This window comes from Archocentrus centrarchus, chromosome 6, assembly GCF_007364275.1.
Source record: "Archocentrus centrarchus isolate MPI-CPG fArcCen1 chromosome 6, fArcCen1, whole genome shotgun sequence".
NCBI classification, from domain to species: Eukaryota; Metazoa; Chordata; class Actinopteri; order Cichliformes; family Cichlidae; genus Archocentrus; species Archocentrus centrarchus.
This window is the reverse complement of record NC_044351.1, coordinates 8,406,264-8,418,821: the sequence shown is the minus strand read 5'-3', so window position 1 is coordinate 8,418,821 and position 12,558 is coordinate 8,406,264. Positions and strand designations below refer to the sequence as shown.

General features: G+C 42.4%; 1 protein-coding gene and 1 non-coding gene across 2 annotated transcripts in view; one reads left to right on the top strand and one right to left on the bottom strand.

Moving 5' to 3' along the window:
- The window catches only part of LOC115781671 (solute carrier family 23 member 2), a 68,740-nt gene extending 56,708 nt beyond the window's left edge, over positions 1 to 12,032 (bottom strand). Inside the window, exon 1 of the mRNA XM_030731467.1 lies at positions 11,961 to 12,032. Within this exon, the coding sequence (XP_030587327.1) occupies positions 11,961 to 12,032 (72 nt within the window). The remainder of the gene's footprint in view (positions 1 to 11,960) is intronic.
- Positions 9,396 to 9,608, top strand: LOC115782393 (small nucleolar RNA U3). Its single transcript, XR_004020133.1, has one exon. It is a non-coding gene; the product is annotated as a small nucleolar RNA U3 (small nucleolar RNA).
- Positions 12,033 to 12,558: the final 526 nt, after the last annotated feature.

Genomic DNA, 12,558 nt, shown 5'->3' with positions numbered 1-12,558 from the left:
CTGCTGCTCAGAGCTGTGGCTGCAAGGTGGTTGGTGCCTGTCGTGGTGGTAACCCCCGAACCAGATGGTGGTCACCGGAGGTGAAGGGAGCCATCAAGCTGAAGAAAGAGTCCTATCAGGCTTGGTTAGCCTGTGGGACTCCAGAGGCAGCTGACAGGTATCGGCAGGCCAAGCGGAATGCAGCTCGGGCAGTGGCCGAAGCAAAAACTCGGGTGTGGGAGGAGTTCGGTGAGGCTATGGAAAAAGACTTTCGGACGGCATCGAAGCGATTCTGGCAAACCGTCAGGCGACTCGGGAGGGGAAAGCAGTGCTCCACTCACACGGTTTATAGTGCGGGTGGGGTGCTGCTGACTTCAACTGAGGCTATAGTCGGACGGTGGAAGGAATACTTCCAGGACCTCCTGAATCCCACTGACACGCCTTCTGTAGTGGAAGCAGAGTCTGGGGACGAGGGAGATGACTTGACCATCACTGGAGGTGAGGTCACTGAGGTAGTTAAACAACTCCTTGGTGGCAGGGCCCCTGGGGTGGACGAGATTCGCCCTGAGTTCCTGAAGGCTCTGGATGTTGTAGGGCTGTCTTGGTTGACACGCCTCTGCAACATCGCGTGGAGATCTGGGGCAGTGCCAATGGATTGGCAGACCGGGGTGGTGGTCCCCATCTTTAAGAAGGGAGACCGGAGGGTGTGCTCCAACTTTCGGGGGATCACACTCCTCAGCCTCCCCGGTAAGGTGTATGGCAGGGTGCTGGAAAGGAGGGTCCGTCCGTTAGTCGAACCTCGGATCCAGGAGGAACAATGCGGTTTTCGACCTGGTCGCGGAACGCTGGACCAGCTCTTTATCCTCTCAAGGACATTCGAGTGTGCGTGGGAGTTTGCCCAACCAGTCTACATGTGCTTTGTGGACTTGGAGAAGGCATTCGACCGCATCCCTCGGGGTGTCCTTTGGGAGGTCCTGCGGGAGTATGGGGTGTCTGGCCCGTTGTTGCGAGCCATTCAGTCTTTGTACAACCGCAGTGAGAGCTTGGTCCGTATAGCCGGTAATAAGTCGGATTCATTTCCTGTGGGTGTTGGACTCCGTCAGGGCTGCCCTTTGTCACTGATTCTGTTCATAATTTTTATGGACAGAATTTCTAGTCGTAGCCAGGTGGCGGAAGGCTTCTTCCTTGGTGGCCTCAGAGTCTCATTTCTGCTTTTTGCGGATGATGCGGTTCTGTTGGCTTCATCAGGTGGTGGCCTCCAGCTCGCAGTGGAACGGTTCGCAGCCGAGTGTGAAGCGGCCGGTATGAGAATCAGCACCTCTAAGTCTGAGGCCATGGTCCTCAGCTGGAAAAAGGTGGAGTGCTCTCTCCGGCTCAGGAACGAGTTCTTACCCCATGTAGAGGAGTTCAAGTATCTCTGGGTCTTGTTCACGAGTGATGGGAGAAGGGAGCGGGAGATCGACAGACGGATCGGGGCTGCCTCTGCAGTGATGCAGACGCTGCACCGGTCTGTCATGGTGAAGAGAGAGCTTAGTGTAAAAGCGAAGCTCTCGATTTACTGGTCGATCTACGTTCCTACCCTCACCTATGGTCATGAGCTTTGGGTAGTGACCGAAAGAATAAGATCGCGAATACAGAAATGAGTTTTCTTCGAAGGGTGGCTGGCCTCTCCCTTAGAGATAAGGTGAGGAGTGCGGCCATCCGGGAGGGGCTCAGAGTACAGCCGCTGCTCCTCCACATCGAAAGGAGCCAGTTGAGGTGGCTCGGGCATCTGATTAGGATGCCTCCTGGCCGCCTCTTAGTTGAGGTGTTCTGGGCATGTCCCACCGGGAAGAGGCCCCGTGGTAGACCCAGGGCACGCTGGAGGGATTATATCTCTCGGCTGGCCTGGGAACGCCTTGGGGTCCCGCCGGATGAGCTGGAGGAGGTGGCTGGGGAGAGGGAAGCCTGGGCTTCTTTGCTTAGGCTCCTGCCCCCGCGACCCAGCCCCGGATAAGCGGAAGAGAATGGATGGATGGATGGGTTTCGGCTGCTTTCCACACCTGCTGCGCTGCACTCACAGCTTGTTCCTGTCTAATATCGTCAGTAGAGTCATTTTGTGAATCAATGATGGACTATTTTAGAGAATTCAATGAGGCCTTTGAACTGATCTGCCAGACCGGAGGAAATATCGCTGCAGACCACGCAATGGTGCAGTGGTGTGGATGCCTCGGCCATCGGCGGTCAGACGGGAGCGCTCAACTATTTGAAAAGCGTACCGCCACCCCGCCTCCCCCCTGTTGTACGCTTTGTACGCTCTGGAATATTTCGATATTTATTAAACGTCCCTTACCAAAGTCGCACTAAAACATTTCAACAGATTTTTGAGCTCAGTGTACCACATAAAATTGGTTCAAGGTCAGTAAGCACAAGAAGAATTCACACATAAGGTGCACCGGATTATAAGGTGCACTGGCGATTTTTGAGGAAATGTAAGGATTTTAAGTGCGCCTTATAGCCCGACAAATACGGTAACTACACGTCCACAAAGACTGTGATTAATGCCTAGGCTTCAGACGTGCTTTCTGGTTACATATGTAGGCCCTGTTACCCAATTAACAAGCAGAAGCAGCATTTAGCTGTTAGCATTAGCTTGCTAATTAGCATAAGGGGGTGGGGGGGCTGAAAGAAATTTCTGGCTAGAAACCTGAAATGTAATGTAATACTTATAAGGGAACTGTTCACAGGTCTATACTGATAAGAGAAAACGCCATTTTTATTCCTCCATCCAACCTTCTTCGTATGCACCCATCCTATTGAGGTTATGCTGGGGCTCAAGCTATGAACAAACAGAATACCAGCATTCAATGATGAGTACACTTCTTTATGTTTATTAAAGGGCAACAGGCCAGGAGCCTATCCCTGCAGAGTACACACTGGAAAGGTCACCAGTCCAATTATATTAATATGAAGCTAAATTTACAGTAGAATAAAATGTGCAAAAAATTTCCTGGGTGTAATGGCATTGCAGTTTTTCTTCAAGCAGGTAAATTTAGGTCCATGTTTTTTTGGAGAACTTAACATATTAATAAATAAAAACCTTATTTTTGTATCGGTGCAAATCCTTTGGAAGTAATTCTCGACTCTAAACTCAACCATATTTATAAAGCACTTTAAATCAATGCCATTGGCCAAAGTGGTGTACACAAGTAAAAACAAACAATACATATGAAAACAGAACAAAAAAGCAAAACATAACACTGAAAATTAAAATGAGAAAATAAAAAAAAAATTAAAATTAAATATGTTAAAACAATAAGAGCCTGCATCTCAGACTGAGTTAAAAGCTAAAGACAAAAATTGTGTTGTTAGAGATCAGCCTAAAATTGAAAAGCTAAGAGTCCAAGCCAGGTTTTTTAATAAGTGGGGTCACCACTGCATTCACCACGGCAGGCCCTGTTCCATTACATAAGCTCCTATTAATAATATAAAGCACGCATGGTGCCAAGGTGGAAAAGACCTCTTTAAAAAGACAAGGAGGAATAGAGTCATTTAAAGACCCGACAGGCTTCATATGACAGTGATATATCTCAAAGATGGCAAACTGACAGGCTCAAACTGGGCAACAACAGCCGGGCATGTGACAGAGATAGAGCAGTCATAAGAGGAAGAACTTATGAGGGCCCTGATGCTAGTAACCTTATCAATAACAAAAGATCATGAAGTTCTCACATGATTCAGTTGAGCTCTCCAAGCAAACTGATTGTGGGACATTTAGAGCTGAATTTAACATTTTACCATCAATTTTGTACCATCAACTCACAGTAAACCCACCACTGCCTTACCTGAACAGGACACCTTGCTTGGTCATCATGAGCAGGCTCTCTGCTTACTTAATGAGTACCTATCAGTGACTCTAGCAAATGTTTGATATTATTACATCCATCTATTCTCCATCTAATCAATCCAGGATTAATCTTCCAACACCCAAGCTTCCACTCATCTTAGTCACTTTTTTGTGTAACCCCTTGAACCTTACCAGTTTGCTGATTTCCCAGAGGAATTAAAAAGACTTTTCACCATCCCCTAAGGGAGGAAGGCATTGCTAAAAGATTGCTAAATCTTAGGCAAAGAAATACTGTAAGTGACTTTCTGAGCAACAGCAACCGGCTTTAAGAGAGGAGTAGTAAGAAACACTACAAATCCTATCAGCCACCAGTGCGCAGTAGGGTTTAATCCCGGGACCCAGGATTCCCAGGAAATGCGATCAGAACCATTTCCCGTTTCCCGGGAAACATTAGGACGGGAAACCGGAAAATTTAAAATTTAAATTTAAGGAAATATTGAGAGAAGGGTTCGTTTAATGTGAAAAGCATTATTCTTCATTTCAGGCATGTTCAGCCTCCGTTTAAGGCTGGCTTCAGCCTTCATCTCAAGCGTTTTATTACAGGTATTACACAGTTGTACTTTTTCCCTCTTTAATTTGTTGAAATCGTAGGCAATGTGTTTATCCATCCATTCGCTTCCGCACATCCTGTTAAGGGTCGCGGGGGTGCTGGAGCCTATCCCAGCTGTCACAGGGCGAGAGGCAGGGTACACCCTGAACAGGTCGCCAGCCTGTTGCAGGGCCAACACAGAGTGACAGACAACCTTTCACACTCACATTCACGCGCTCATTCACACCTATGGGCAATTTAGATTAGCCAATTAACCTAACCCCAGTAAGTGCATGTCTTTGGAATGTGGGAGGAAACCGGAGTACCCGGAGGAAACCCACGCAAGCACGGGGAGAACATGCAAACTCCACACAGAGAGAGGGAGAGACCTGGGCCAAGGTGGAATCGAACCCAGGCCTTCCAGATGGTATTCTAACTGTGAGGCAGCAGTGCTAACCACTACGCCACCGTGCTGCCCGCAATGTGTTTAGCCTAAGGTATTTTGTATTATATAATTTTATATTATTATATATTGTTATATTGCATTATATAGCCTATAAAATATGCCTGCCCTGAACAATAAAGAAATATCTGTTTAACTTCGAGTGTTTCTTTTCCTCGTTTGCAGCCGCTTACTAACAATCATGAATTAGGATGCGGGCCTAATGTGTGAAGAAAGTATCATGAAATAGATTACTTTAACACATTTCGCTTTTAAAATGTTGTTGAGTAAAATGTATATTTTTTAGGGTATAAGGATTGGCCAGTTTTTCAAAAGACGATTCACAACGAACCTACTTTAATGGACTAGTTCTTATATAGCGCTTTTCTACTCAATCAGAGCACTCAAAGCACTTTAACCCTTAGACACGGCGTTATAAATTTGCTGTTGCCAGAATGGCAACGACCAAGTCGTAGTGCATTACTCAAGGCCCTGTGTTATGTCATATTATAGTGTAGTATGGTAGTTAACTTTTCAATGACTATTACAGCGTTCCACTGGTGGAACGTGTGCATTGTGGAGATATAGTGCAACAGATGTCGCCACGACAGCGCAAGTAGCTGAGCCTTTATCAATGCTGTGTGGTAGATGAACCGTATGGTTTTGCACCAGCAATTGTAAAATAGCTTGGTATAATTCCATGTACAATGCAGGAATATTCGAATTATATTTGTTAAGGGAGTGTTGAGGAAGGATACAACACCGCATAGCTCGAGCACTCGAATGCCGAGATGTAGGTTTTATTGCATTAATCAAGCCAATGTTGCCCCCTACTGGGCATAACAGGACATAGCTGGAAAGCTACCTCTACAATATCACAATAGGTTAAGCCCGACACAGGCTACAGAAGGCCTAATTAAAATAAAAAAAAAACAAAAAAAAAACACTTTTTCCCGGGAAATGGCTCATCTTTTCCCGGGATTTGATTCATGTCATTTTTGGGAAAAATATTAAATCCTACTCCCCACCATACTCACCAGATTGCTTTTTTGTTCTTAATCAGTATAGAGACCAACAGCAAGTCTTTAACAAGGACAATGCATATCACCACCTGTACGCCTGGGCTATTGACCTCCTTCCCAGAGCCATGGAGAAGTATATTCAGGAGTCTATTGATAATTTGACCATTCTCTTCTCTCGTGGGTACTGGATGTTTCTTTGTTGCCAAGATAAAACTCTCAGACTATGCATAGTCTACGGGGGACCTCAATCACATTATGTTAAAAACAAATATCCTCTACTTCTCATCAGTTCAACAGTTTGAACCTTTACAAGTTGCAACCATTTTATCTAAATCTGACATCAGAAACATTTATCACCTGGTTGGGATCCATGAATTGGGCTGATTTTAATATTAAATTATGCCCTTTGGCTTCACCAATGGCCCCATTGTCTTCCACACCCTGGGTAACGATGTTCTTTGTCATATCCTAAACAGCTTTGTCTTTATTTATCTAGATAATATTCTAATCTTCTCTAGTTATTTGGAGGAACATCACTGACATGTTAATAAATATAGTTCAGAGACTTCTGAACAAAGGGGAAGGTGACTTTAAGTAAAGGCAGAGAACTGTGAGTTTTACATTCCATCCATAACCTTCCCCTGTGTTTGAGAGTGGACAGGTAAAGGCTACTCCAGAGAAAAGCAAAGTAGTATCGGAATGCCCCACCTACCACCAACAAGCGACTTATCTATAACTACAGTCAGTTAGCTGCACCCTTAACCAAACTAACCTCTCCTAAAACTCCTTTCCATTGATCCACAGTTTGAAAAAACTTTCCAAAGAAAGATTCATCACAGCACTTGTATTTGTTCAACCAGACCGAAAGTTACAGTTCATTATGGAGGTGGATGCTTCTAACTTCAGGACCAGAACTAGGCTATCACAGCATTCAGGGCTGGATGGCAAGCTACATTTTTGTGCCTTCTTTTTGAGATGGCTAATCTCAGCTTTGCCAAGTGAAACTGTGATGAAACTGTGATACTGGAGACTGTGAGCTGATAGCAGTCAAGATTGCACTGGAGGAGTGGCGACACTGGTTGGAGGGGTGGTGGTGGGGTGGGGGGACCAACCATTTGTGTTATGGACTGATCACAAGAATCTTTCCCACTTAAAAACTGCCAAGAGTCCTGATGTCAACCCGACAGAACACCTTTAGAAAATATTTAAACATAGATTGCAAGTCAGGCCTTCTAGTCTAACATCAGTGTCTGACCTCACAAATGCATTTCTGGAAAAATGGTCAAATAATTCCCATAAAAGCACTCCTAAACCTCGTGGACAGGCTTCACAGAAGAGTTGAATCTGTTATAGCTGCAAAGGGTGGGCCAACATCATAACTGTCCTCACTTTCTCCTTTGCTCTTCCTGATTCATACTAACTATCCTCCATCTGTCCTCCTCTCTCTCTCATTTTCTACATTCATCAGCTCCTCAAAGTACTGTTTACAGCTTCAAATCCATGATCCTATTTGGCACACTCTTCACCTCCACAACACTATTCACATACTCATCCTTCAAGATAACCCCTACCCTAAAAGACTTGCAGCTGTAATTGCAGCAAAAGGTGGTTCCACAAAGTATTGACTCAAGGGGGCTGAATACTTTTGCACACCGCACTTTTCAGTTTTTTATTTGTAAAAAATGTTTTGAATCATGTATAATTTTCATTCCACTTCACAATTGTATACCACTTTGTGTTGGTCTTTCACATTAAATTCCAGTGACATATATTTATGATTGTGGTTGTAATGTGACAAAATATGGAAAGTTCAAGGGGTATGAATACTTTTGCAAGCCACTGTAAACACAGTAATAGTCCCTACATATAGAGTCTCTGCTCTCACAGTCACACTCCTGCCTTTCCTTCTCTTGCTCTTGCTCTCGCTTGCTGCCTCCTAATACGCTTTCCCCCCTCCTCTTTGTTTGTCTTCAGCCAACTATACCACAGTTTCCACTGGCACCTTGTTGGCCAGCAGCACCGGAGGTAGTTGTTCTTAACCCCAATCCTGGTTGATCCAGTATGGAAATCTCATTCATTATGTTGTGCATGTTTGATTTGGCAAAGATGCCCTTCCTGACGCAACCCTCCCCATTTCCCAGGCTTCGGATCGGCACTAGGAGACTGGCTTGTGAGACCCCCCCCCCCGCGAAATATGATGTATTGATTTCATGGACAAAACAAGGACCATATTTTACATGACATGGCTGAAATAGAAAGGCACTTGCAGTGTTGCTTTTCAAAACAATAAACTAAAATTTAAACCATCCATCTCTTTGTCAGAGTATTTAATTACTACGTATTAAAAGGGTTTGAACTATTGAAACAACTGGATGTTTCACATATTCGAACCATAAGGTTCTAAAGTTTACTAAAGTCTTTCACCACAATGTACATTCATTTCACAACCAAGGCTGTCTTCGAAACCTGCTGGGTCTCAGAGCTTGTGCCCTGCACTAATTTACCTCTTCAGACAAATTTGACACCTTGTTGTGGAATATCACCATTGAATCTGTCTCAACCACTCAGTTGCAAACCCCTTTGTACCACAATTCTTCTCTACCAAGGAGCATGCACAAACATTTGCTCAGTGACTATTTGCTTCCATCTAGTGGCTATCTGCCTATAATCCAGCATTTACATACAGTAGAGATATGTATGACTAGAAGTCAGGAAGTTGTTCAGTACAAGAGCAACATGTTCTTCACTTGTTGCTGCATGGTTTTATTTGTCTGCGTTTTGAGATACTGAGGCAAATTTCTTACTTTAATGTTTGAAATGTCTGCTTGTTACTCTGGATAATGCATACATCTCACTGTGGACAATCAAAAGTCTACATGATTAAGTGGTTTATCATATAATAAGTTACAAAAATATGTTTGGGTTTTGATATACTAAGTCACATTTTTCACTTTCATATAAATGTTAACATTACTAACAACCAAAAGAAAGGGTAATTTTAATACAAAACTGCAGTACTTTTCAGTTTTCAGAGGTGCTTCAGAGGCATAGGAACACATTCAAACTGGATTTAGAGGACAATAAAACAAGAAATTAAAGCAAAAAACAGTAACCAAATCATTCAGACATACGTATGGGAAAAATGATTTGGTTGACTATTGGCTGGCAGCTTGGATGATATGAAGAAAGATGTAAAGAACTAGTTGAATGAGGCTATGATGCAAAATGAAGACAAGCTGAACTATTTACAGATGAGCTGGTTGCTTAGTTTAACGATTAACTACCTCAAGGCCTTATTTCCGATGCCATTCTGAGCTGTGTTCGTGTATTGAGTCATGTGCACATAATTTACGAGTCATAAGTCATGCCTTAGTGGACATAAGCATGGGAAAAATTAATGTTGTGGAAACTGTGGAAATCATGGAGTGCTCTTAGCTTCTTCAGCCAGTATGCATGGATCACGTCAGGTCCTGGTGCTGTCGAGCTCTTCATTCTGAAGACTCATTGTTAAATGAGTCTTCAGACTCATTTAACAATGAGACTATACTTTCAGGGATCATTTCTATAGTTTCTAACTTGAGAAATGTGTTTCTAAAGTGTTGGTCTCGCTAACCACGATGAAGAGGTGCTGATACTTCTTTCTGAGCGCGAAGCGGGCGCAGAGACTTGAGTTATATCTTACTCTCTGTGCTTTTGATGACCGTTCACTGTTTCTCCGGAAATAGTGAGGGAAGGAGTATGATCAGAGTGTGGGTGGCTGTAGCTCAGTAGGTCACCTACTGATCGGAAGGTCAGTGGTTCAATTCCTGGCTACTGCTGGCTGCATGCCAATGTAGCCTTGGGCATGATACTTTACCCCAAGTTGCTCTCCGACCGTTCCGTTGGAGTATGAATGTGAGTGAATGTTAGACGATTAAAGCACTTAGCTTAATTAATTAATCATGGAAGTGCTTGTATGAATGCGTGTGCATGGGGTAAATGTGAACGTGTTGTGTAAGCGCTTTGAGTGCTCATATCTGAGTAGAAAAGTGCTATATAAGAACTAGTCCATTTAAATGTCTGAGTTTGTGAATTTTTTGTTCTGGGAGGTTGCTGTGGTCTGGTCTTAGGTCTACCAGCCACGTCAACTTGATATTTTGTGACGCATCCTCTAACATCCCTCTGGGCTTCCCTAATTCAGCCTTCTTCTTAATGGAGGGCTTCATCCCGCATCCTTGATCTTACATCCAGTGCTCCTAGAATTACTGTGGCATACAGGTGCTGGTCATAAAATGAGAATATCATGAAAAGTTGATTTATTTCAGTAATTCCATTCAAAAAGTGAAATTTGTATATTATTGTTGGAGTTATGGTATAAATTCCATTCTGTTTATTATGAATTATCATATCTTCTGTTTGTATATTTTCTATAAGTTGTTTTATGTACATATGATACTGTTGTTTTTATGTTTGAAATGGAAACACGTGGTGACATTTTTTACAAAGGAAGTTGTAGTTACCTGCAGGCTGCTCTCAGCCTGCAGAGAACACATATAGGATACGTGTTTCGTATACGCCATGTTACATGTGTACATGTCACAGTATGCTTACGACCATATATGGTAAGGAAAAAGCCAAGAATGTTGTTTATTACATGCTGTAAACTGCGTTTGGTGTAACCCACGTGATCTTGTGAAAATCCGAATAAAAGCGCTGCGCAGGAAGCGGTCCTGCAGGACAGATAACTTCCGCTCAGCCGCGAGCTGAGTTCAAGGAACGGATCTCTCCTCCTTGCGCAAGTTCAAAAGAGTTGTGTGTTTGTTCTCTGAGTTATTAAAATGATCTGAACCTATCATTTTTATACATTCATTACACACAGACTGATATATTTCAAATGTTTATTTCTTTTAATTTTGATGATTATAACTGACAAATAATAAAAACCCCAAATTCAGTATCTCAGAAAATTAGAATATGTGTGTGAGACTGTTGATGTACGTAAAATGTATCCAGGCATTTGAAACCAATTTTTTTTTTGTTTTGTTTTTTTTTAAAGATCTGATTTGTATTGGTATCGGCAGATAAAATATCGGTATCGGTATCGGACATAAAAAAGTGGTATCGTGCCATCCCTAATCTCAGTAAGTAATTTGATTTGAACTCATTATATACCAGAATTTTTCACATGCAAACAGGTTCGATGATCCCATCTCAACACTGCAGAAAACTGTAAATGTTCTCAGTAAGTTACTTGGTTGCTGTAATTAAATCTTACATATAATCAGAAATGTACTCTGTCTCCTACAGTGACACAATATTCTTATTATTGTCATCTTTTAGCATTTTTTGTTAGATAACTGTTGCCTAGGATGAAATTTATGAAAATATCTAGGGCTTTGTTACAAGGTTTAAACAGACCCAAACAACAGAGAAGTTGTAAACTTAGACAAATTTTAGATGCATCATGTGGACAACACACTTTAATATGATAGAGTAGATTAAAGAGTAAGAAGTGAAGAAGTAAATTTGCCCTAAGCAAGAGGCTTCTATATATAATGTTGATAAATAAAGGCCCATTTTTCAGATGATGAAAGAATCACACGTAGGTCCATCTGCAGTTGAGTTTGTTTTGTGTTCTCATTTTTCTAAATTCTTTCTAAATTCTGGTATGGGTAGGAAGAGGAAAACATCAGCCTTGAACTCAGCTGTGTACACTTGCACACCACATGCAGTCTTAACTTTTTCCTTTTTTGCCCTCCATTTATAGATAAACAGCCATGCAGTCAGCTCCACTTACATATCCCTGCTTTTGTGCAACACACGCACACTTTGTTGATTTCACATTCCAGAGTGGCTTACATTTGCTCTTGCTGCTGTATTGAAAGAATATCACACTGTAGCTCATTTTACATTAGTCTGCTAGTAAAAGCAAAGCAGTCATTTTATATACGTATACACAAACATATCCTTGTCGAAATGTTGAGACATGACTTTGTTTTATTTTTATTGAGACATGACTTTGTGTTACAGTGTTTGTGACAGAGTTGGAGTCTAATATCCAGTTCTGTTACTAATATCTCAATCTGGAAACTTTAGAGTAAATTAAGGTAACATTTCACTTACCCCAAATGCAGGATTGTCTGTCCCCTGGTCACTGAGTCCAAGCTCTATAGTCTCTTCTGTAGTGAGATGCATTATGGTAAAAATTAGGCAAGGTGGTGTGAAGTCCGCATAAATACAAAAACACACAAAGTGGGAGTAAATCTCTGACAATGACAGTGAAAAAAGGGACAACGTGAATAACTGGCTCACATCACCAGGGAAACTGAGTATCACAGTCAAAAAGAGAGTGGCTTAGTTATTTCGTAATCTCCTCTTTGGCTCTGAAAGGTTCCTGGGCTACTGCTGAGCGATGGTGAGCTTTAGTTACTCTGACTTTGGGTCATGTGCCTCTAGTGTTGTGTGACAATGGACCTTATGAGCATAGAGAAGCATGTTTGTCAAATACTTGCAGGTTAAATATTTAAGGAAATTAAGGAAGTGACAGGATTCAACCTCTGATGTTCACCTGTGGTTTGGCTCCAACAGGTACCATGTTGCCACTTGTCACATTATGATAACTGACATTTATGTAAGATCAGACTAATTGCAGTTGCATTAAAAAAATCACCAACACTGTTGACTTGTTGACCTGGAGTTGGAGTTGTGCATTTGATTCTAG